The following is a 27,177-nucleotide window of genomic DNA, read 5'->3' on the forward strand; positions in this document are numbered from 1 at the left end:
TTATTGTGGTCCACTCGCCCAGAAACGAGGACAGCCGTCCTCCAATCTGCACTGGGGCGTGGACCAAGACCCCGTCATTGGGTACGAGACCCTGGGGGAGGACCGGAGGGAGCACCTCCGGGACGGCGGTCTCTGCGAAAGGAATGCTGCTTGGGGGAGAAATTCCTCTTGAAGGAAGAGGGGGCAGAGGAACCCGACTTGCCCGGGCGGTACCGACGGGCTTCCTGCAACCGTCCTCCGGAGGTACCGGGACGAGTACTAGCCCGAGCCCTGACCTCTGGTAATTTCTTGCCCTTAGACGTGCCGAGATCGGTCACGATTTTGTCCAGCTCGACCCCAAAGAGCAGCTTGCCTTTAAAAGGCAACCTAGCCAGGCGGGATTTAGAGGCGTGGTCCGCAGACCAATGTTTCAGCCAAAGCCACCGCCGCGCAGAGATTGTCTGAGCCATGCCTTTCGCTGAGGCCCTCAAGACATCATACAGCAAGTCTGCCAAATAGGCTAAGCCCGATTCCAGGGCCGGCCAATCAGCCCTCAAGGAATGATCCGAGGGGGAAGCCCGCTGCACCATAGTCAGGCACGCCCTGGCCACATAGGAGCCGCAAACTGAGGCCTGCAAACTTAAAGCAGCCGCCTCAAAGGACGACCTTAAGGCCGCCTCCAATCTTCTGTCTTGGGCGTCCTTTAGGGCCGTGCCACCTTCCACCGGCAACGCCATTTTCTTAGTCACCGCAGTGATTAAAGAATCCACGGTAGGCCACAGAAAGGCCTCACGTTCACTCACAGCCAAAGGATAGAGGCGGGACATAGCCCTAGCCACTTTAAGGCTCGCTTCTGGGACATCCCATTGAGCCGAAATTAAGGTGTGCATGGCATCATGCACGTGGAAGGTTCTAGGCGGGCGCTTCGTCCCCAGCATAATGGCAGAGCCAACAGGGGCTGAGGGAGAGACGTCCTCCGGAGAGGAAATCTTCAAAGTGTCCATGGCCTGTAACAACAGGTTGGGCAAATCCTCTGGGCTAAAAAACCGCGCTGCAGAGGGGTCATCCGCTCCATCCGAGCGGGGATCCGTCTCCTCCAAGGAATCCGCAAAGGACCGTTGGGAGACCTCAGACACGCTGCCCTCATCTACATCGGAGGAGACAAATTCCTCCAAGGCCTGGGAATCAACCCGAGGGCGTTTACCTCTGGGAACCTCAACCTCTTTACCAGACGAGGGAGCAGGGGCAGCGTTGTGCATGAGGAAGGCCTGATGCAGCAGCAAAACAAACTCGGGGGAGAAACCCCCCAGACTGTGCACTTCCGCAGCCTGGGCAACAGCCCTAGACGCACCCTCAACCGGCGCTCGCAATAGCGGGGGAGAGACATGCTGCGCATCCAAAATGGCGTCCGGCGCGAAACTCCGCGAAGGAGCCGCGCGGGAAGAACGGCTCTTAACTTTAGCCGCTTCTGTGCCGTCGCCCAAATTAAGGGCATTCATGGCATTAATGTCTCCAACCTCAAGGGCGGCCCAAGAAGAAGCCGTCCGAGCCGCGTGGCCGGCCAAGATGGCGGAGGCGAGGAGCGGGGGATGGGCGTTTATGGCGGGAAAAACCGCCACGCCGGAGGAAGGACCGGGACATTCATCGGTCACGAAACTGTCACCCAACAAGGGTGAATCAGGCTTTAAGACCCCCGCATCCCCTCTAGAAGCGCTCAAGCTACCCGGGGAGCGACCCTTTGCGCCCTCGCCCTCCGACGCCATATGCCACGAGGAGAAGAATCGGGGAACCCCCTGCCCGCTATAAAAGGTAAAAATTACCTGCTTGCCGCTCCGAGCTGTAACGACCTGGTGTCCCAGTGAGTAGCTGCAATAAACGTTTAAATAAACGTCGAAATAAACGCCTTTAAGGACGTTCAAAATTTTTTTTTTTTTTTTTTTTTTTTTAACGGAGCCAGCGGGAGGGGGGGAGAAAAGGAGGGACCTGGCACCACCAGGTTTGCACTTGCTCAAGAAGAGCCCTCAACCCCAGGCACTCAACAAAACCTAAAGATTAGGCTTGGAGGCCTAGCCAGAGCTGCTGCTGTGTGTGACCACCACCTGCTGAGATAGAGAACATACTGGGGAGTTTCCGGCAGCACATGACCACATATAGGGAGGCAAAAGTTTGCTCTCTATCTCCACCTGCTGGTAGATGGACACAACCCACCAGTCTATGGATTGATCAGCTTGATGATATGGAATTATGTGTTGTGATACAGGGTAACTGACATATTTAACTTGGTTTTACAGTGATTTTCTTTCATCAAAACAAAGGTGAATAAGCCCCTTTATATGTAGCTTACAAATGAACCAAAGAATATCAAGCCTTTAAAAAGAAAGGATTTAGAATATATACTACAATAAATCTTATCCTGCTTTAAGAACACTCTAAAATCTATAGCTAATTGGCTTAGCACCCTTGAAATACCTCCCAAGTGAGACAGGTCCAAATGATGAGAAATAATTTTCAGGTCACATCTATCTCTTACTGTCTGGTGCTGCCATGTACCTAACTGGTCACAATAACACAACTTTTCATTTGCCATTATATACCAGCAAGCTCTGTTATATAGTCAATTATTATAGACAGTTCAGAATCCATATATTGGCATACAGAACTGGTAAGATTGTTAGGGGGCTCTATTATCAGAGGCATTAACTTGTGAACACAGTTCAAGGCTTCCAACAAAGTGAAATGCTTTCCATGAGCCTCGGCTGCAAGAATACCAACCAAACATTGATTGTCATTAGAAAAAGTAAGTATTCTAACACCAATATTGGAAACCTATTTCTTTCTCCAAGTATATGTATCAACAGAACAATGAGAATATAGCTGTAATGCATTATGCATAGTTTTGTTTGCACAGCTGATTGCTAGTCTTGATGACATGTTTTGTTGCATGTTGTCTGTAACATTTTAATTATGTGATTTTATTCCTCTTTAGAAGTTTTATGATAATTCGGGTTATAAACAATCATTATCATTTATCAATCTACCTGGAGACAAATAACCTGGAAAAAATAGCACAAACAGAATTCCAGCAGCTGGGGGAAAGGTTAAAGTCTTTGGAGTGGACTGTAGCTTCTTTCAAGTACTACTGGAAAGGTAGAGGAAAGAATATATAATACAGAGAAATTCAAAATGCACTTATTTTTGAAGTATATGTATGTCTCAAAAAGCCAAAATGAAGGAGCGGACTGACCACCCGGGCAGTGCCCAAGGGCACAGAGGCTGTAGGGGGCCCAGAGGTTCTGCCCAGATGCCCACCACCTCCGCATATTTACAGTCCCCCCCTCCCCCTCAGTGGGCCTTCCCTGGTCCTACCTTGAAGGGCCCTGGTGGTCTAGTGGCATCTGTGGGGGCAGGAAAGAATCCCCCACTCTCTCTTGCCCACTGTCGCTATTCTGCCTGGCAGTGCCACCATGTTTTAAAAATGGCTGTTGAGACTTCCTGCGGCAATCTTGTGGGAAGTCTCGGCAGCCATTTTGAAAACACGGAACCACCAAGCACAGTAGCGATAGCGAGCAGGAAAAAGAATTAGATCTTACCTGCTAATTTTCTTTCCTCTAGACCCTCCAGACCGGTAAGATGCTTGGGCTATGTACTCCTACCAGCAGAGGGAGACTGAGAAACACTGAGCTTTGGATACTGTATATATAACCTGTGTAGAAACTCAACTAGCCAGTATATCAATAACAAAGCAGAGAAAACAAAACAAACAACCTCACAGAACCCTGTACGTGGCAATTCCAAACCAAAAATGTTTGTGCTTACACAGGCAGGCCACAAGCAGAGCCAAACCTGTATCAGACTCATACCAGCATCAGTACCTGGCAACTGAAGTCTGAATCTACTTAAACAACAATCATCAGCTGCCGGAAAATAACAAAACAGACTCAAAAGAACAACTCCTGGCCTTAACTATATACAGGGCGGGCTCTTGACCGGTCTGGAGGGTCTAGAGAAAAGAAACTTAGCAGGTTAGATCTAATTTCACCTTCCTCAGCAACCCTCCAAACCGGTCAAGACTTTTGGGACGTACCAAAGCAGTAAACATCTATGGGCGAGATCCCCGAACGCCAGAGGTCAAAAAGTAGCCGAAACCAAAGGCTCAAACGGAGGCCGGACCAAAGCATCCAAAACAAGATTCAAATCCCATGGAGGAACCAACCGACGCCGAAGAGGATGAATCAATTTGACCCCCTTCAAAAAACGGACCACATCAGGTGCAGAAGCTAAGGACTTCTCCTGAATCCTTGCCCGGAAACAGGACAAGGCCGCCATCTGCACCTTCAAAGCAGACAAGGCCAAACCCCTGTCCAACCCATCCTGCAAAAAATCCAACACTTCTGCGATTGAAGTACGAAAGGGGAGAAATGCCCGATCCTGACACCAGTAATCAAAAAGCTTCCAGACTCAAACATATGCCAGAGAAGTGGACTGCTTGCGGGAATTTAACATCGTAGTGATAACTCTAAAAGAAAACCCTTTCTTCCTCAACCTGTGCCTCTCAAGAGCCAAGCCATAAGCGAGAACGGAGACAGGTCTGGCATTATGATCGAACCTTGACATAACAACACTTCCTCTGTCAAAGGAATCGGCTCCGCTTCCGCTAAACGCACCAGATCTCTGTAACACAGACAACACAGCCAATTCGGAGCTATCAAAATCACCAGACCCAAGTGACGCTCGATGCGCTGGACTACTCGACCGACTAGGGGCCACGGCAGAAAAACATACAGCAACTCCTGAGGCCACAGCAGAAGAAGCGCATTGATTCCTTCCGTCCGAGGGTCTCTTCTGCGACTGAAAAACCGATGGACTTGCGCATTGCCTGCCATCGCCATGAGATTCATCACTGGAAGGCCCCATTCCAACACAATGCGATCGAAAACCGATCGATGCAGAGCCCACTCTCTGGGATCCAGAGCATGTCTGCTCAGATAATCTGTGTCCACGTTGTCCACCCCCGGCTACATGTCCTGCCGAAAGAGCTGGAAGATGAAGTTCTGTCCAGCGAAACAAATGCGCCACCTCCTCTGCAACCGCCTGGCTCTTTGTGCCCCCTTGCCGGTTGACATAAGCCACGGCCGTGGCGTTGTCGCAGAGCACTCTGACTGCCTTGCTGAGAAGCAGGTCCTGGAAGAACTGAAGAGCCAAGCAAATGGCCCGAGTCTCCAACCGGTTGATGGACCACTGTGCTTCCTCATGAGACCACCAGCCTTGGGCTACCTGACCGAGACAATGAGCTCTCCCAGCCTGTCAGACTGGCGTCCATGGTAAGAGCTATCCATTCTGGGGATTCCAAAGGCATTCCCTTTTCCAGGTTGCACGTGTGGAGCCACCAACGCAGGCTGAGACGAGGAATTCCGGCCAACGGCAAACGCATCTCCAACGGCTCAGAAGAGCTAACTGCAACTGTCGCATGTGCGCCCTGGCCCAAGGAAGTACTTCTATGGCCGCCACCATCATGCCCAGAACTTGAAGGTAAGCACGGGCAGTTGGCGTTCGCTCCATAAGAAGCCGACGAATCTGATTCTGCAACTTGAGAATCCGAAGGGGCGGTAAAAACACCCGGCCCTTTACCATATCGAAAAGGACCCCCAGATACTCCAGAGACTGCGACGGACTGAGATGACTCTTGGCCAGATTCACCACCCAACCAAGGGACTCCAAAAAATGCACCACTCAAGCAGTAGCCACTTTGCTCTCTGACTTTGACTTGGCCCGAATCAACCAACCATCAAGATAAGGGTGCACCAAAATGTCTTGCCTCCGCAACACCGCCGCTACCACTACCATAACCTTGGAAAAGGTGCGGGGGAGCTGTCGCAAGACCGAAAGGTAGCGCAAAAACTGAAAATGCTTCCCTAAGACGGCAAAACAAAGAAAACGCTGATGCGATGCTCGAATGGGAATGTGCCGATAAGCCTCTGTCAAATCCCCACTCCGAACTGCCACAATGACCGAACGCGTCTCCATGTGAAAGGAGGAAACTTTTAGCGCTGAATTGACCCTTTTGAGATCTAAAATATGCCGAAAGAAACCCTCCTTTTTTGGCACCACAAAATAAATCGAATAGCAACCTGTTCCTTGCTGACCAGGGGGAACGAGAACCACTGCTCCCAGATTGACCAAACGAAGCAATGTGTCCTGTACTGCTGCCTTCTTGACACAAGAATGACACGGGGACTCCAGACAGAACTCGGGAAGCGAGCCTTCGAACTCCAGTGCATACCCGTCTCGAACCACCTCGAGAGCCCACTGGTCTGATGTGATCTGGGCCCATCTCTGGTAGAACTGTCTCAGCCGAGCACCTACACGCACCAGAGGCTGGGCCCCCACACTTTCATTGGGAATTGCGCCCCGAACTAGGACCTCCCTAGGAGAAGTCATGCCCTCCATGACGGCCCCCTCAAAAGGACTGGGTGCACTGAAAAAAACGACCTCTAGAAGCCCCACTAGATCTACCCAGTCTGTACCGTCGGGCTTCCCTAAAACATCCACGCAAGGATGCCCCTCGGGCCCCCGTTTTGGGACGAAATTCCGGAAGACGAGGAACTTTAGCGTCACTAACACCACGTACCAGTTTATCCAAATCCTCACCAAAGAGCATGGATCCTTTAAAGGGAAGAGAACACAATTTAGACTTGGAGGCTGCATCTGCGACCCAACCTCGCAACCATAGAGCCCTACGCGCTCCAACTATCAGAGCCATATTCTTGGCTGACACCCGCAACAAATCATAAAGCACATCAGACAAAAAGGACGAACCCATCTCTAATTTGGCTAACTCCTGGACCCCAGAAGCCCCGACATCCACCGAATCATCAAGAAGCTTCTCGGCCCAGCGAAAACAAGCTCGAGCTACCAAACCCCCACACACCGAAGCCTGGAGGGCTAGAGCTGACAAATTTATTTATTTATTTATTTATTGCATTTGTATCCCACCTTATTCCACCTCTTTGCAGGCTCAAAGAGGCTTACAATACATCATGAGTAGTGGAGGAATGTTAGTAAATAAACATTTGGTATTGCAGGATCTTGGTCAGCATGATGATAATAAAACAAAGTAATAAGTACATAAGCACTGCCACGCTGGGAAAAGACCAAAGGTCCATCAAGCCCAGCACTCTGTCTCCAACAGCGGCCAATCCAGGCCCCAAGAACCTGGCAAAAACCCAAAATTTAATAACGATCAATGGACTTTTCCTTCAGGAATCTGTCCAGACCCCCTTTAAACTCAGCAAGGCCAGCTGCCGTCACTACCTTCTTAGGCAATGAGTTCCAGCGTCTAACCACACGCTGAGTAAAGAAAAACTTTCTCCAATTTGTATTAAACCTACCACATTCTAATTTCATCTTGTGTCCCCTAGTTCTATTATTGTTAGAAAGCGTAAACAAACGCTTCACATCTGTCCGCCCTACCCCACTCATTATTTTGTAGACCTCTATCATATCACCCCTCAGCCGCCTTTTCTCCAGGCTAAAGAGTCCTAGCCGTCTTAACCTCTCCTCATAAGGTAGTCGTCCCATCCCTTTTATCATTTTCGTCGCCCTTCTCTGCACCTTCTCCAATTCCTTTATATCTTTTTTGAGATGAGGCGACCAGAACTGAACACAATACTCCAGGTGCGGTCGCACCATGGAGCGATATAACGGCATTATAACATCCTCATGCTTGTTTTCCATCCCTTTTCTAATAATACTCAACATTCTGTTCGCCTTCTTAGCCTCCGCAGCACATTGAGCGGAAGATTTCAACGTTCTATCCACGATGACTCCCAGATCCCTTTCTCGGTCCGTAACTCCTAAAGCGGAAGCTTGCATAACATAGCCGTAATTCGGGTTCCTCCTTCCCACGTACATCACTTTGCACTTGTCAACGTTGAACTTCATCTGCCATTTGGATGCCCAATCCCCCAGTCTCACGATGTCCTGTTGTAATCTTTCACACTCCTCCCGCGACGAGACGACCCTGGATAACTTTGTGTCATCTGCGAATTTAATTACATCACTAGTTACTCCCATCTCAAGGTCATTTATAAATATGTTAAAAAGCAGCGGGCCCAGCACAGACCCCTGAGGGACCCCACTAACTACCCTTCTCCATCGAGAATACTGACCATTCAACCCTACTCTCTGCTTCCTGTCTTTTAACCAGCTCTTAATCCATAATAATACACTGCCTCCGATCCCATGACTCTCCAGTTTCCATTGGAGTCTTTCATGAGGCACTTTGTCAAACGCCTTCTGAAAATCTAGATATACAATATCCACCGGCTCCCCTTTCTCCACATGCTTGTTCACCCCCTCGAAAAAATGCAGATTTGTGAGGCAAGACTTCCCTTCACTAAATCCGTGCTGACTTTGTCTCAGCAGCCCATGATTTTGTACGTGCTCCATAATTTTATTCTTAATAATAGCCTCCACCATTTTTCCCGGCACCGACGTCAGACTCACCAATCTATAATTTCCCGGATCTCCTCTGGAACCCTTTTTAAAAATCGGCGTTACATTGGCCAACCTCCAATCTTCCGGTACACCTGATTTTAGGGATAAATTGCATATTACTAACAGCAGCTCCACAAGTTCATTTTTCAGCTCTATTAATACTCTGGGATGAATACCATCCGGACCCGACGATTTACTACTTTTTAGTATGCAGAACTGCCCCATTATATCCTCCAAGTTTACAGAGCAATCATTTAGTCTTTCCGACTCGTCCGCTTCAAATACCTTTACCGGCACCGGTATCCCTCCCAAATCCTCCTCGGTGAAGACCGAAGCAAAGAATTCATGTAATTTCTCCGCTACAGCTTTGTCTTCCCTGATCGCCCCTTTAGCACCACCGTCGTCCAGCGGCCCTACCGATTCTTTAGCCGGCTTTCTGCTTTTAATATACCTAAAAAAATTTTTGCTATGTGTTTTCGCTTCTATCGCTAACTTTTTTTCAAAGTCCTCCTTAGCCCTCCTTATCTCCTTTTTCCATTTGGCTTGACATTCCTTATGCTTTATCTTATTGTCTTCCGTCGGTTCCCTTCTCCATTTTCTGAAGGATTGTTTTTTTGGCTCTAATAGCTTCCTTTACCTTACCGTTTAGCCACGCCAGCTGACGTTTGATCTTTTTTCCTCTTTTTCTAATACGCGGAATATATTTGCCCTGTACTTCTAGGATGGTGTTTTTGAACAGCATCCACGCCTGATTCAAGTTTTTTACCCTTTCAGCCGCTCCCCTCAGTCTTTTTTTCACCGTTCTCCTCATTTTATCGTAGTCTCCTTTTTTAAAGTTAAACGCTAGTGTATTTGATTTCCTGAGTTCACTTACTTCGTAGCCAATATCAAAACCGATCATATTATGATCACTGTTATCAAGCGGCCCTCGCACCGTTACCCCCCCGAACCAGACCATGAGCCCCACTAATTATTAAGTCTAGTATTTTCCCTTCTCTCGTCGGCTCCTGAACCAGCTGTTCCATGAATCCGTCCTTGATTTCATCAAGAAATTTCACCTCCCTTGCGTGTACCGATGTTTCATTCACCCAGTCTATATCCGGATAATTGAAGTCACCCATTAATATTACATTGCCCTTTTTATTCGCTTCCCTAATTTCCCCTTGTCATTGCCGCGTCCATCTGCTCGTCTTGGCCAGGCGGATGGTAGTACACTCCTATCACCATCCCTTTTCCCTTTTCACGTTGAATTTTAATCCACAAGGATTCCAGTCGGGGTTTTGTCTCCTGCAATATTTGCAGCCTATCTGAGTCAAGGTTATCATTTACGTACAGCGCTACCCCTCCTCCAATCCTATCCACCCTATCACTGCGATATAATTTGTAGCCCTGTATGACTGTGTCCCATTGGTTATCTTCCTTCCACCAGGTCTCAGAGATGCCTATGATATCCAGTTTTTCATTGTGCGCAATGTACTCCAGCTCTCCCATCTTATGCCTCAGGCTCCTGGCATCTGCGTATAGACATTTCAATGTATGCTTGTAGATCTGATTATTATTACGTTTAATACGTGGCATTATTAATATGTTGTCTTCCGTCTGGTCATTATTAATTTTATTTAAGTCTATCTGATCCTCTATGATTTTTTTGTCGTCCTTACTCACAAGTAATAAAATAAAAAAATTAAATAAATAAAAAAATAATAAAAACAAAGTAATAATAAAACTATGCTTGAGAAAAGATTCCAACTTCCTATCCTGGGGATCACGAAGCGCGGCACCGCCATAGCCTTAGTGACCGCCGTAACCACTGCATCCACAGTGGGAGCCTTAAGAGAATCCCTATCCTCCTGAGGAAGAGGATAAAGCCTCGCCATTGCCCGAGTCACTTTACACAGGGAATCAGGCGATACCCAATCCTGAGAAATCATCTCCCAGAGATCCTTACTCATGAGAAAGGACCGCGCCTTATGCTGAATACCCTTGACCAAAGGGTCCACCTGCTTCGGCTCTCCCATGGGAATCTCTGCTTGCTCAAACTTAGGAGTAGAGGTCACCTGATCTGCAAGCTCCTCAAGCTCGTCTCTATGAAATATTCGGACCACTGAGGGATCCTCCCCAGGGATCACGCAATCCGGCTCCTGAGAGCCCTCAAAAATATTGGCCTCCCCAATGTCACATAGGACCTTCAGAGCCTGTAGGTGAATAACAATCCACCTCCTCTGTCCACTCTAAAAGGAGGCTTAGATAGAAGGGGACTGCCCCCTCCTCCTGTAGAATCCAACTGGGGGGGGGGGGGGGGGGTCCCAATTTCCAGGCCTGATATAGCGTCCAAACAAATCCGGGGGAAAGCCAACCCCCCCCCCCCCTTCATTTAACAACCTCTCACTAAAGAAGGGAGACACAGGCCCAAAAACAGTAGGTTCCGCAGGATGGAAAGAATTCAAAATGGCAGCCGTTCCCACCGAAATGGAACCCGCCGCCGACGCTACCACCTGCGAGCCCGATGCCACAGGTGCCGCAGACACCACCAGGACTTCCGCTATCAACTCGGGGGAGCTGACACTGACCTCCCGGCGCCTCAATTCCCCGTCGCAAGCACGTGCGGCAGCAGACACGCCCGAACCGGAGGGAGAGACGAACCCCTGCACTGAAACGCAGACCTCCCTCCCACCAAGAATAACAGCACTTCTCCTCCGGCCAGCCAAACTAAACAGACCTGCTCTTTCGTTACGAATTATTTATTTTCAAAGAAGTAACAGGGAGCCTGACAGCTACTGATTATAAGGCACTCAAGGCTCCTGTGCTGACACAGGAGCCGAGGCACAAAGATGCCACTACCGGAGAAAGCAGCACAGGGGGAGGGACATGACTAGCAGGTTTAACATCCCAAGGGGAAGACTGGGCCCCACCGGACCCACACCCCCGAAGCACTTAAAGTCTCTTCTTTTTTTTTTTTAAACACGCACAGGCTTCTGAAATAAGAGGAAAATTCCCAATTATAAATCCCCCCCCTTTTCTTTTTACACTACCTCACCAGACTAGTAAGGCTGCACAGGCTGCACTTCTACCTCTGCTGAGACTGAGAAAATACTGGCCAGTTGGAGTTCTGCACAGGATGTATATACAGTAACCAAAGCTCAGTGTTTCTCAGTCTCCCTCTGCTGGTAGGAGTACATAACCCAAGCGTCTTGACTGGTCTGGAGGGTCGCTGAGGAAGCCTGACAGTAACCTATAGAACTTTGCAAATCCAAGTGCTTTGAAAATGAGCCTCATAGTAACATAGTAGACGATGATAGATAAAGAGCACAAGACCATCCAGGATACTCAGTAAGGTTTGGTTTTAAAAATTATCTTTTAATCATCTGCATTTCTTTACTTTAAAATAGGTTTAGCAGTAGGTTTTTAAGATAGTTTTAAATGTATGTACAAAGTAATAAGGGGATGGATTAAATTCCCTGGGGGTCACATAGAGGGGCATAATCGAACAGCGCTGGCCATGTCTATGGGTGGCCATCTCTGGGGCCGACTCCGTAAGTGGGCGGAGCCAACCGTATTTTCGAAAAAGATGACCGGCCATCTTTTTCTTCGCTAATACGGTTAGGCCCAGCCAAATGTCAGAGATGGCCGGGTTTGAGATGGCCGGCATCGGTTTTCGCAGATAATGGAAACTAATGCCGGCGATCTCAAACCCGGCCAAATCCAAGGTATTTGGTCGTGGGAGGAGCAAGCATTTGTAGTGCACTGGCCCCCTCACAAGCCAGGACACCAACCGGGCACCCTAGGGGACACTTCTAAAAATTAAAAAAATAAATAAAAATAGCTCCCAGGTGCATAGCTCCCTTACCTTGGGTACTGAGCCCCCCAAATCCCACTCCCCACAAGTCTACACCATTACCATAGCCCTAAGGGGTGAAGGGGGCATCTACATGTGGGTACAGTGGGTTTTGAGGGCGGGTTTGGAGGGCTCCCATTTACCACCACAAGTGTAACAGGTAGGGGGGATGGGCCTGGGTCCACCTGCCTGAAGTGCACTGCACCCACTAAAAACTGCTCCAGGGACTTGCATACTGCAGTCAGGGAGCTGGGTATGACATTTCAGGCTGGCAAAAAAAGTTGTTTTTGTTTTTTTTTTTTTTTTGGGTGGGAGGGGGTTGGTGACCACTGGGGGAGTAAGGGGAGGCGATCCCCGATTCTTTCCGGTGGTCATTTGGTCAGTTGGGGCTCCTTTTTGAAGCATGGTCATGAAAAAAAAAAGGGACCAAGTAAAGTCGGCGAAATGCTCGTCAAGCCTGGCTTTTTTTTTTCCATTATCGGGCGAAGCCGGCCATCTCGTGAGCATGCCCCCGTTCTGCCTTCACTACCCTACGGACACGCCCCCTTGATGTTTCGCCGGTTCCGCGAAGGAAAGCAGTTGAATCCGTCCAAAATCGGCTTTCGATTATACCAATTTGGCCGGTTTCAGGAGATCGCCGGCCATCTCCCAATTTGTGTCGGAAGATGGTCGGCAATCACTTTCGAAAATGAACTGGATAGTAAGTCAGTTGCAGAGAGATGGTTGCTCTAAGGCCTATTCTAATGCCCTAGCTACTAGATTCAAAATGATTCTGAGCAATATAGTAAATGGAACATGTTGTATTATCTGACTAGAATTAAAATGACATGCATCAATTTGATTAAATCTAAGATGTTAGTGTCTCAGCCTGGGTCCTCATACTCATCAGGTTTGACCTTTATGAATCCAAAGTCAAAATTACAGTTTCATGAACAAGTGCATATATATCAGTCTAAATCATGCAATGCTATAGAGAAGTGTTTCCCAAGTCCAGTCCTGGAGTACCTCTTCCCAGTCAGGTTTTCAGGATATCCACAATGAATATGCAAGAACTCAGGGCCGGTCTTAGCAATTGCGGGGCCCTGTGCAGACCAGTTCAGTGCCCCCCCCCCCCCTGCACTCACCACCATAAACCATAATTAAGTAGAGTTTAAAAGGAGTTTAGACCCCACCTCACCCCATACCTTGATGTGCATCCAGTTTAAAAGGTTTAGAGCTCTTGGAACCCTACCTCACCCCGTACCTTGATGTGCATCCACCACGTTTCAGTAAAGAGCGGACGACAGCGGCAGCGATTTTCATATCCTGTCAGCTGCCGAGCCCAGAGCATCCTCGCTGCTGCATCTTGCCCTTGCAGATGCAGGAAGTGACATCAAAAGGGGCGGGACACAGCAGTAAGGAGGCTCTGGGCTTGGCCGCTGATGGGATATGAAAATCACTGCCGCTGCCTGATGCTCTCTACTAAAATGTGGAAGTACATTAAGGTACGGAGCAAGGAGGTGTTCGGATACAGGAGGACAGATATGCCAGAGATGCAGGGCCCTACGCAACCGCCCCTGTCACCCCTAAGACCATCCCTGAATGAACTTGATTTGCATGCACTGCCTCCATTATATACAAATCTCTTATGCATATTCATTGTGGATATCCTGAAAACCTGACTGGAAAGGGGTACTCTAGGACCGGACTTGGGTAACACTGCTGTAGAGAAAATGAATGGATTCATGAATAGCATTTGAAATGTAAAACTTTTAAAATGGAATGATTAGATTATCTTTGAATCTTTTTGAGTAATTTGAATGTGTATTTACAGATCTACACTTATGCTGAAAATCTATGTCAGGGAATATTGTGAAAGCACTTGGAGAGAGGGTTAGTTTACAATAGGTTCTAGTCCTATTTAGATTATTATGGTCATACAAAGCATGAAAGGTTAGCAGTTTGGAGGTGATACAGCAATGTTGGTGGAAGAAACCTCTGGAGTGGAGGAGTAGCCTAGCGGTTAGTGCAGACTTTGATCCTGGGAAACTGGGTTCAATTCCCACTGCAGCTCCTTGTGACTGTGGGCAAGTCACTTAACCCTTCATTGTCCCAGGTACAAAATAAGTACCTGTATATATGTAAACCGCTTTGAATGTAGTTGCAAAATACCACAGAAATGCGGTATATCAAGTACATAAGTAATGCCATACTGGGAAAAGACCAAGGGTCCATCGAGCCCAGCATCCTGTCCTCGATAGTGGCCAATCCAGGCCAAGGGCACCTGGCAAGCTTCCCAAACGTACAAACATTCTATACATGTTATTCCTGGAATTGCGGATTTTTCCCAAGTCCATTTAGTAGCGGTTTATGGACTTGTCCTTTAGGAAACCGTCCAACCCCTTTTTAAACTCTGCTAAGCTAACCGCCTTCACCACATTCTCCGGCAACGAGTTCCAGAGTTTAATTATACGTTGGGTGAAGAAAAGTTTTCTCCGATTTGTTTTAAATTTACTACACTGTAGTTTAATCGCATGCCCCCTAGTCCTAGTATTTTTGGAAAGCGTGAACAGACGCTTCACATCCACCTGTTCCACTCCACTCATTATTTTATATACCTCTATCATGTCTCCCCTCAGCCGTCTCTTCTCCAAGCTGAATAGCCCTAGCCTCCTTAATCTTTCTTCATAGGGAAGTCGTCCCATCCCCGCTATCATTTTAGCAGCCCTTCGCTGCACCTTTTCCAATTCTACTATATCTTTCTTGAGATGCAGCAACCAGAATTGAACACAATACTCAAGGTGCGGTCGCACCATGGAGCGATACAATGGCATTATAACATCCTCACACCTGTTTTCCATACCTTTCCTAATAATACCCAACATTCTATTCGCTTTCCTAGCCGTAGCAGCACACTGAGCAGAAGGTTTCAGTGTATTATCGACGACGACACCCAGATCCCTTTCTTGGTCCGTAACTCCTAACATGGAACCTTGCATGACGTAGCTATAATTCGGGTTCTTTTTTCCCACATGCATCACCTTGCACTTGCTCACATTAAACGTCATTTGCCATTTAGCCTCCCAGTCTCGTAAGGTCCTCTTGTAATTTTTCACAATCCTGTCGCGATTTAACAACTTTGAATAACTTTGTGTCATCAGCAAATTTAATTACCTCGCTAGTTACTCCCATCTCTAAATCATTTATAAATATATTAAAAAGCAGCGGTCCTAGCACGGACCCCTGAGGAACCCCACTAACTACCCTTCTCCATTGTGAATACTGCCCATTTAACCCCACTCTCTGTTTCCTATCCTTCAACCAGTTTTTAATCCACAATAGGACATTTTCTCCTATCCCATGACCCTCCAATTTCCTCTGTAGCCTTTCATGAGGTACCTTGTCAAACGCCTTTTGAAAATCCAGATACACAATACCAACCGGTTCCCCTTTGTCCACATGTTTGTTTATTCCTTCAAAGAATTGAAGTAAATTGGTCAGGCAAGATTTCCCCACACAAAAGCCATGCTGACTCGGTCTCAGTAATCCATGTCCTCGGATGTGCTCTGTAATTTTGTTTTTAATAATAGCCTCTACCATTTTCCCCGGCACTGACTTCAGACTCACCGGTCTATAATTTCCCGGATCTCCCCTGGAGCCTTTTTTAAAAATCGGCGTTACATTGGCCACCCTCCAATCTTCCGGTACCATGCTCTATTTTAAGGATAAGTTGCACATCACTAGCAATAGCTCCGCAAGCTCATTTTTCAGTTCTATCAGTACTCTAGGATGAATACTATCCGGTCCAGGAGATTTGCTACTCTTCAGTTTGCTGAACTGCCCCATTACGTCCTCCAGGTTTATCGTGAAGTCAGTAAGTTTCTCCGACTCGTCCGCTTGAAATACCATTTCCGACACCGCTATCCCACCCAAATCTTTCTCGGTGAAGACCGAAGCAAAGAATTCAAGTCCCATTTCCCTTTCTCATACGTTAACGTATAAGCTTTATCATAGTTCTTAAATCTATCTATCCATATCTCTTTTTAACATTCTCATTTTCCAAACTTCTTAATAATGACCTACAAAATAGTTTCTAAGAGGTAGCCACTCCTGTCCAGAACAATGTTATCTGCTTGTGGTTTGTCTGATCCCACATAAAGGCATCCTTGCATTTGTAGTCACATTACTTCAATAAACAAATCAGTACTACAAACCTCAGGATAATAAGAGACAGAAGATTAAATCCATGACTAGAAGAAACGGTTAGTATAGGCAAACAGATCACTGGGTTAAACTTTTACTCATTTTTCTAAACTGATGAAAGTAGTGCTACAAGTCTTTCTGCTTGTTTTTCTCAATTTAATAGACAAACCATGTTTGCTTCTACAATAAAATGGATCTTAAAATAAAGCTAAAGCTCTCACCTAACTCAGTCTGAGGCAATGCTGGAATTTCTTTCATGATGACTCTATAATAGGAGTGAAGTCCTCTGTGTGCAGAGAGCAGCATATGACAAAGGTCCTTGTGCCATTTGAAAGCATGCTGCATGCAATTTTCAGAAGGGATATAAAAGCTGCCCTGTAAAAGAAAATTATGAGAACAAAAAAACAATGAAAAACATACTAGTATCACATCACTGAGCAGGCTAACATTTTGTTGGTCATTTTAGAAGCATGGAAATGTGCAAATGGTATCCACACAGAAAATATAATTTTAGAATGATCGCAATTTACACATGGATAACATACATAACATAGTAACATAGTAGATGACGGCAGAGAAAGACCTGCACGGTCCATCCAGTCTACCCAAGATAAACTCATATGTGCTACATTTTGTGTATACCTCACCTTGATTTGTATCTGCCATTTTCAGGGCACAGACCGTAGACGTCTGCCCAGCACTAGCCCCGCCTCCCACCACCTGCTCTGCCATCCAATCTCCGCTAAGCTTCTGAGGATCCATTCCTTCTGAACAGGATTCATTTATGTTTATCCCACGCATTTCTTATTTCCGCTACCGTTTTCATCTCCACCACCTCCCGCGGGAGGGCATTCCACGTATCCACCACTCTCTCCGTGAAAAAAATACTTCCTGACATTTTTCTTGAGTCTGCCCCCCTTCAATCTCATTTCATGTCCTCTAGTTCTACCGCCTTCCCATCTACGGAAAAGGTTAGTTTGCGGATTAATACCTTTCAAATATTTGAACATCTGTATCATATCACCCCTGTTTCTCCTTTCAGGCATGTTGAAGCCTCCATGTAAAAAATAAGGCATGTTGTGGGTTTAGCCAGGGTGGTGCTGAGGAATGCATGCCTATTTAATATATAGTTATTTATCTAGAACATTTTATATGATTTTTATGAACAAGCTATTCAAATGGTTTAGAAAGCAAATAACACAATCACCCTAATTCTATATATGGTGCTCAAAATTGTGCACGTGCAATTGGGCATGTGCAATTTAATTGATAAAGAGAGCCAATTAACACTGATAACTGGGCGTAATAATCAATTATCTGCCCTAATTGAGATCAATTTAAATTTGCATGTACATCTTTAGGCGCCAGGATCCGCATGTAAGCTGAAAAGGGGGCACAGCCATGGGAGGGGAACAGGCGAATCGGAGTGTTCCTGGAATTTATGCACAGTGTTCAGAATAAAGAGGATCTGTGCCTAATTTAGGAATAGCGAATGATACATACCTGTAGCAGGTGTTCTCCGAGGACAGCAGGCTGACTGTTCTCACGACTGGGTTGACGTCCATGGCAGCCCCTCCGACCGGAAAACAACTTTGTGGGAGGTCCCGCATGAAGGGCACGCCCACGGCACATGTGCGGCCGTCTTCCCGCACGTGCGCGACCGTTCCCGTTCAGTTGAATGACAAGCAAAGGAATGAGGAAAAAAACACAACTCCAAAGGGGAAGAGGGAGGGTAGGTGAGAACAATCAGCCTGCTGTCCTGGGAGAACACCTGCTACAGGTATGTATCATTCGCTTTCTCCGAGGACAAGCAGGCTGCTTGTTCTCACGACTGGGGTATCCCTAGCTCTCAGGCTCACTCAAAACAAGAACCCAGGTCAATTGAACCTCGCAACGGCGAGGGCATAACCGAAATTGACCTACGAAGAACAACTAACTGAGAGTGCAGCCTGAACAGAACAAAAGCGGGTCCTGGAGGGTGGAGTTGGATTCAAACCCCAAACAGATTCTGCAGCACCGACTGCCCGAACCGACTGTCGCGTCGGGTATCCTGCTGGAGGCAGTAATGTGATGTGAATGTGTGGACAGATGACCACGTCGCAGCCTTGCAAATCTCTTCAATAGTGGCTGACTTCAAAGGGAGGGGGATATGGTTAATCCAAGCAGAGGTGTATAATAGTTCAGCTGACGTATTTAAACGATGTTTGAAATCTTTATGCTGTTTTTTGAAGCCATGTATCTACAGAATTAATATACAGTTGTGTACTGTGTTTCAAAATGTTAAAACCATAAATAAATATTAAAAAAAAAATAGTGGCTGACTTCAAGTGGGCCACTGATGCTGCCATGGCTCTAACACTATGAGCCGTGTCATGGCCCCTCAAGAGCCAGCCCAGCCTGGGCGTAAGTGAAGAAAATGCAATCTGCTAGCCAATTGGAGATGGTGCGTTTCCCAACAGCGACCCCCTTCCTATTGGGGTCAAAAGAAATAAACAATTGGGCGGACTGTCTGTGGGGCTGTGTCCGCTCCAGATAGAAGGCCAACGCTCGCTTGCAGTCCAATGTGTGCAACTGACGTTCAGCAGGGCGGGTATGCGGTCTGAGAAAGAATGTTGGCAAGACGATTGATTGGTTAAGATGGAACTCCGACATCACCTTTGGCAGGAACTTAGGGTGAGTGCAGAGGACTACTCTGTTATGATGAAATTTAGTATACGGAGCATGGGCAACCAGGGCTTGAAGCCCACTGACTCTACGAGCTGAAGTAACTGCCACCAAGAAAATGACCTTCCAGGTCAAGTACTTCAGATGGCAGGAATTCAGTGGCTCAAAAGGAGGTTTCATCAGCTAGGTGAGGACGACGTTGAGATCCATTGACACTGCAGGAGGCTTCATAGGGGGCTTTGACAAAAGCAAACCTCTCCTAAATCGAACGACTAAAGGCTCTCCAGAGATGTCTTTACCCTCTACCTTTAGATTGTAAGCTCTTCTGAGCATGGACCGTCCTTATTCGTTAATTTGTACAGCGCTGCGTAACCCTAGTAGCGCTCTAGAAATGTTAAGTAGTAGTAGTAGTAGTACACAATAATGGTAAGCACTAAATGCACTAAGGTGATTCCTTACTGAGTTGGTCTTGAGACCAGACTCTGATGTGCAGAAGGTATTCAAGCAGGTTCTGTGCAGGACAAGGTTCTAGGGCCTTGCTCTCACACCAAACGACAAACCTCCTCCATTTGAAAAAGTAACTCTTTTTAGTGGAATCCTTCCAAGAAGCAAGCAAGACACGGGAGACTCCCTCAGACAGACCCAACGAAGCAAAATCTACGCCCTCAACATCCAGGCCGTGAGAGCTAGAGACTGAAGGTTGGGGTGCAGAAGCGCTCCTTTGTTCTGCGAAATGAGAGTCGGAAAACACTCCAATCTCCACGGTTCTTCGGAGGATAACTCCAGAAGAAGAGGGAACCAGATCTGACAGGGCCAAAAAGGCGCTATCAGAATCATGGTGCAGTGGTCTTGCTGGAGCTTCAAGTAAGGTCTTCCCCACCAAAGGTATGGGAGGATAAGCATACAGGAGGCCGTTCCCCCAATGGAGGAGAAAGGCATCCGACGCCAGTCTGCCGCGTGCCTGTAGTCTGGAACAGAACAGAGGCAGCTTGTGATTGGTCTGAGAGGCGAAAAGGTCCACCGAGGGGGTGCCCCACTCTCGTAAGATCTTGCATACCACTCTGGAATGGAGCGACCACTCATGCGGTTGCATGACTCTGCTCAGCCTGTCGGTCAGACTGTTGTTTACGCCTGCCAGGTATGTGGCTTGGAGAAGCATACCAAACTGGCAAGCCCAACGCCATATCCTGACGGCTTCCTGACACAGAGGGCGAGATCCGGTGCCCCACTGCTTGTTGATGTAATACGTTGCAACCTGATTGTCTGTCCAAATTTGAATAATTTGGTAGCACAGCCGATCCCTGAAGGCCTTCAGTGCGTTCCAGACCGCTCGGAGCTCCAGGAGGTTGATCTGAAGATCTTGTTCCTGGGTGGACCACACCCCCTGGGTGTGGAGCCCATTGACATGAGCTCCCCACCCCAGGCGAGATACATCCATCATCAGCACTTTCGTGGGCTGCGGAATTTGGAATGGACGTCCCAGGGTCAAATTGGTCTGATTTGTCCACCAGCGCAGCAAACTGCGGCAACTGATGGGCAGGCGGATGACATCTTCTAGATTCCCGGTGGCTTGGCACCACTGGGAAGCTAGGGTCCATTGAGCAGATCTCATGTGAAGACGAGCCATGGGAGTCACATGGACTGTAGAGGCCATATGGCCCAGGAGTCTCAACATCTGTCGAGCTGTGATCTGCTGAGATGCTCTGGTCTGGGAAGCGAGGAACAGGAGATTCTGAGCTCTCGCCTCGGGAAGATAGGCCTGGGCCATCTGTGAATTCAGCAGAGCTCCTATGAATTCCAGAGATTGGACTGGCTGGAGATGGGACTTCGGGTAATTTATCACAAACCCCAGCAGCTCCAGAAGTTCAATAGTGCACTGCATGGACCGAAAAGCTCCTGCCTCTGAGGTGCTCTTCACCAGCCAATCGTTGAGATACGGGAACACGTGCACCCCCAGCTTGCGTAGGTACGCCGCAACCACCACGAGACACTTCGTGAACACCCGTGGTGCAGAGGCGAGCCCAAAGGGCAGCACACAATACTGACAGTGACGTGTCCTCAGACGGAATCGGAGATACTGTCTGTGAGCTGGCAGTATCGGGATGTGAGTATAAGCATCCTTTAAATCCAGGGAACATAGCCAATCGTCTTTCTGAATCATGGGTAGAAGGGTGCCCAAGGAAAGCATCCTGAACTTTTCTCGCACCAGATACTTGTTCAGGCCTCTCAGGTCTAGTATGGGACGCATACCCCCTGTTTTCTTTTCCACAAGGAAGTACCTGGAATAGAATCCCTGCCCTTCCTGCCCGGGTGGCACGGGCTCGACCGCATTGGCGCTGAGAAGGGCGGAGAGTTCCTCTGCAAGTACCTGCTTCAGGGTGTAACTGCACCGCACTATTTGGAGAACCCACTGGTCGGAGGTTATGAGAGGCCACCTTTGGTGAAAAACTTGCAACCTCCCCCCGACCGGCAGGTCGTCCGGCACGGCTACTTTGATGGTGGCTATGTTCCCATGGATCCAGTCAAAAGCTCGTCCCCTGCTTTTGCTGTGGAGGCGCAGGGGGCTGCTTAGGCGCACGCTGTTGACGGGAACGAGCACACTGGGACTGTCCCTGTGCCTGAGGAGGCCTTCGGGCTGGCTGAGTGTACCTACACTTGCTGTAGGCGTAGGGAGCAGCCTGCCGGGCCCAGGAAAAACGTTCACCTGCAGAGGTGGATGCTGAAGGCGCCCGGTGGGAGAGCTTGTCGGGGGGATGTCTTATTTTCTGGGAAACATCGGTCACCCCCCCCCCCCCCCACACCCGAGGTCGCCGGGACCCCCCTCCGTCGCTCCCGGAACTAACCTGAAGCTCCTTTCACCTTCGCAAGTTCGGATTGGAGCAGCAGCAGGGCAGACCTCTCCTTCCTTCTGTGTCCTGCCCTCGCCTGACGTAACATAACGTCAGGTGAGGGCGGGGCACGGAAGGAAGGAGAGGTCTGCCCTGCTGTTGCTTGCTGCTCCGAATCCGAACTTGCGAAGGTGAAAGGAGCTTCAGGTTAGTTCCGGGAGTGACGGAGGGGGGGCCAGGCGACCTCGGGTGGGGGGGGGGGGGGGTGACCGATGTTTCCCAGAAAATAAGACATCCCCCCGAAAATAAGACCTAGTGCGTTTTGGGGAGGAAAAATAAATATAAGACAGTGTCTTATTTTCGGGGAAACACGGTAGTAGATAATATATATAAGAGAAACAAATAAAAATCGTTACCTCTGTTGAAACTGGCTTGCAGTAGGCAGCTCCGAAAACCACACTCTCTAGAGACATACTAGATTGATCAGATCCCATTTCTCGGCTACCTTTTCCAAACCAGGATCCTTTTCCTGGACGAGTGAAGCTATAAGTGAAGACAGAAAAGTTAACCAAAAGATCATCATTCACCTTGTATTCAGAGAAAACATACACTCAGGATTTCTATTACAAAATAAATAAATAAAAACACTTTGATGGGAATGCCTTGCAACCATGACTTCTCTCAGGAAATAGTACTATGGAGGGAAGTATAAAAAGTTCAACTATGGAATTCCTAGGCCACTTTATTTTGTTTATTTGTTCTTATATCCCACATTATTCAAAACAAGTTTCAGTTCAATGTGGCTTATGACAGACAATTTAACAACTTACATACAATAGCTTGTATTGGGGTCACATGATGCGCTGAGAGCGGTAGCTGCGTTTTATCACTGCTCCGGGGACCCTGCTCCGTTTTCCGCACCACATCGCTACCCTAACCCTCAATTTGGAGTGATTTCACTTATGGTGGTTCCGTGAAGGGTGTATGGAACAATATCTGGTCCCAATGCCGTCCGTGCCATCGGAAAAGGAGATTAAATCGGAGAAAGAGAAAGCAACTACAGCCAGTGCGGAGCCTAAGATGGCAGAAGGGCCGCTGCGGATGGACTCAGAGTTCAACGAGAAGCAGCTGGCTCACATCACCGCAGCAGTGGGAACAGCGTTTGAACCTAGGTTTGACTTGCTGGCTGGGCAGTTTGGTAAATTGGAATCTCTATTGGTAGAAACCATGAAACGGACAACAAAGGTTGAAAAGAGAGTGTCAGAGATTGAGGACACGTGGACACATTGCGATCCTGAAATCGGGCTTCTGAAACGGAAGCTGCAAGACCAGCATGAAAAAATTGAAGATTTAGAAAATAGATCTCGGCGAAGTAACTTGAGAATCGTGGGCTTGCCCGAGAAATTACCAGACAGGAATTTGGGCCCCCTTTTGGAACAATGGTTGATGAAAGAATTTGCATTATCTGACAGTAATGGGCCACTCTGCACTGAGAGACCACATAGAATCGGGAGACTGCAAAAGGGCAAACAACGACCAAGAGTGTTAATCATTAAGGTCCTCAACTACATTCATATATCTGAAATTCTGTTGGGATATCAATCAAAGCGAGACACGCTGGCATACGAGGGAGCGCTGATAAAAAAAAATTCAAAATTACTCCGCCAGTGTACAAGAGAAGAGGCGATGGTTTACCCCAGTATGCGCAGCTCTTGTAGAAAAGAAAATACGCTTCATGCTGTTGTACCCCGCACTTTTGAAGGTGCAGATTGAGGGCAAGTGGAATTCTTTTGATTCAGCGCATATGGAGATGGACTTTATTAACAAAGAGGCGAAGGAGATCGGTTCACCTTCTAGATGAGTAGGGGCCTCACTCAAGTTGTTGGGAGTGGCACTACTGTAACTGCAAGTGCGGATTTCAAACAAGTGCAACCCTTTCACGGGACTTGAAGATAGTGGGGACAATTGTTAAAATTGCATGGAACTGACATAAGTCAGGTATTGTGGTCACTGGTGGGGGAGCGGGGACCCCAACATGTTAGTGACCTTCCACATGGCAGTGGTTAGCCCACTGGGTTTAGAAGGCCAGTTTCAGGGTGGGAGTGGGGGCAGGAGGGGGGTTTCAAGGGGGCATGGGGATGCGGGGGGCAGGGGGTGACTGTGTGTGTTGAGTTGGTCATGGGTGTGGTGGAGTGGAGGGAGGGGGTGTGGGAGAGGGGGTGGTTGGGTTTCGGGTGAGAGGCATGTGGCACATTGTATTTTGAGTGGGGAAGGTAAGAGTAGACTCCTTCTATTGGCCAAAGGTATTCTCTTCAAGAAGGTGCTGGGATCTAACGTTGTGAATTGGGATAACATTGTTGTGAATCTTGCAGTTTAGCTTGGTATTACCTCCAGACAGTCCTGCTAATTAATTCACTGTATTCCTTAACACTGTTGTGAATTTAGTTGTTCAGCTTGACATTAATCCCGGCAGTCCTACTTACTATCCACTGCATCCCTTAACACTGAGCCTCTTTTCCAGTCAACCACGAAGAACCAATCCATACTAATTTCACCTACCCTCAATTAACTATTAACTACTCATCAAAATGATCTTCCTAAACATTCTTATCGCTATTCATTCACTTGCTCTTATCCTTGCAACCTCCAAAGCCCTCCCTCTGGATATTAACTTCATACCAGTTCTTCATTACCACAAAAGACCAACCAAACTAATTACATCTTCACGAACCGTTCACAACCATAGAAACTCATCTCAACTTTACCAATCATCATTGGAAGAAGATAATTTAACAAACACTATAACATGCAAAATGTCTAAAACAATTAAAACCAAAGCACAAAAAACAAGACAAATTATAAATATTCTCCCATCATCTCATGCTACCAAACCTCACTTACCTATACGTGTGAGATACATTAATGCCAGATCAATAGTCAACAAAACTGAAATCATTACAGACTGGATTAAGTCTGACAATCTTGACTTGCTCTTCATCATAGAAACTTGGAACCGTGACTCTAAAGCCCCCATCATACTTGAACTTTGCCCTCCTGGCTACAAAATCTTACACTGGCCTAGAAAAGAGAAAATTAGAGGAGGCATAGCATTAATCTTTAGATCCAACTTTTCCTCTGAACCCATCTCAGAAAGCATTACCCCGCAACTGGACATTGCCTCAATCAAATTATACAGCCCTACGCTATGCGATCACCTGACTTGTATTCTATTTTACAGACTCCCCCTGCAACTGGAACCACAACCACTCTACCTTCATGGACTTCATATCTAACTCGTGCATCAACGACCCCAATGTAATTTTATTAGGCGACCTAAACCTACATCTAGAGGACTCCAAGTACTACTACTTATCATTTCTATAGCGCTACCGGACGTTTGCAGCGCTTTACACTAGAACATGGAGAGACAGTCCCTGCTCAAGTCTGCCCATACCCAAGAATGCATGGATCTTCTTTATCTATGTGACCTCCACCACAACCCACTCACATCAAGGGTCACTCACTTGATATTATCGCTTATAAATTTTCCACTGACCAAAACTTCACTATATCCGACATTGATTGGTCTCCTACACCATGGTCTGATCATTACAAAGCATCCCTCACCTTGCAATGGCGTAAAAAGGGTCAGTCCAAATCACATGATCCTCACCAGAGGACGGATTGACAATGATAGTTTCTGGAAACACATCTACGCGAATAACTGGTCAACACAACCAAACTCAGATCTCTTCTTTACAATCTGGGATAACAGATGCGAAATGATTTTGGACGAAATTGCACCACTACGCCCCATGACTTCACGTAAACGTAACCCATCACCGTGGTTCAACGACTTACTGAAAGACCTAAAATCACAAACCAGTAAACTTGAAAAAGCATGGAGCAAATCTAAAGATAACCTCACCTTTAATACATGGAAACAATCACAAAGGAACTACAAATACACCATTAAACGTGCCAAAAGAGCCTATTATACACAAAAAAATTACAGTGATTGGCACAGATATAAAAAAACGATTTCAACTTATAAAAAATCTTTTAAACACAGATCCAGTGACAACATCACCTTCAAACCGTCCTTCGGCTGGCCAGTTAGCGAAATACTTCAGTGACAAAATCATCAATCTTCGCAAATTGATTTCTCAAGACAATTTCACTGTGGACACCTTTCTTGACGAACTGGACCCTGGATTAGATGAAGTACCAGTAGACCAATCTTGGACTAATTTTACCCTCCTTACCACTGAAGGAGTCACTAAAACCATCTCTAAACTCTCCAGGTCACACTGCCACCTTGACCCCTGTCCCAATTACCTTTTGAAAGGCACCCCAGCATGCTTTATCTCAGATCTCACCACCCACATAAACTTCCTACTTCAACGAGGCTCCTTCCCCACCAAACATGTCAATATATTACTAACACCTATACCAAAAAAACCCAAAGAAACCAGCAAATGACATTACCAACTACCATCCAATTGCCTCCATCCTGCTAATCACTAAACTGATGGAAAACAGAGTGACCTCGCAACTCAATGAATATATTCAGAAATTCTCCATCATTCATGAGTCGCAGTTGGGCTTCCGTTCTGCCCACAGCACAGAAACGGTCCTTCTTACCTTAATATCCAAATTCAAACAAGAAATAGCTACTGGAAAGAAACAACATCCTCCTTTTACAATTTGACTTATCCAGTGCTTTTGACATGGTTGATCATAATATCCTTACTAAACTTTTGGATAAACTTGGGATTGGCGGCAACATCATCAACTGGATAAAAAACTTCATTACCACAAGATCTTACCAAGTCAAAGGGACCACAAATATATCATCCCCATGGTCATCAGAATGCGGGATACCACAGGGATCGCCACTTTCCCCGATACTCTTCAACCTTATGATGATTCCCTTGACCAGATTACTAACCAAACATGGCCTTAATCCCTTCATATACGCTGAGGACATCACCATATTTATCCCCTTTAAATCCAATTATCAGAAATCTCTGATAAAATTACTACTGGCATGACCACCCTAACCTCTTGGGCTAATGTTTTTAAGATGAAATTAAATAAAGAAAAAACACAGTGCCTAGTCCTTTCATCTCAATACTCCCCACTCCTCCCAACTACTCTCAGCACCCCCAACGTTAAACTCTCCATATCCGA

The 27,177-nt window shown here is 47.0% G+C and overlaps 1 protein-coding gene across 1 annotated transcript in view; it reads right to left on the bottom strand.

The window, feature by feature from the left end:
* Positions 1-27,177, bottom strand: part of FAM135B (family with sequence similarity 135 member B) — a 283,306-nt gene that overhangs the window by 174,107 nt on the left and 82,022 nt on the right. Inside the window, exons 7-8 of the mRNA XM_030219522.1 lie at positions 22,401-22,527; positions 16,714-16,867 (exon numbers count right to left, since the gene is read on the bottom strand). Of these exons, the coding sequence (XP_030075382.1) occupies positions 16,714-16,867; positions 22,401-22,527 (281 nt within the window). The remainder of the gene's footprint in view (positions 1-16,713; positions 16,868-22,400; positions 22,528-27,177) is intronic.

The sequence above is a fragment of the Microcaecilia unicolor genome, chromosome 1 (assembly GCF_901765095.1).
Source record: "Microcaecilia unicolor chromosome 1, aMicUni1.1, whole genome shotgun sequence".
Taxonomy (NCBI): Eukaryota; Metazoa; Chordata; class Amphibia; order Gymnophiona; family Siphonopidae; genus Microcaecilia; species Microcaecilia unicolor.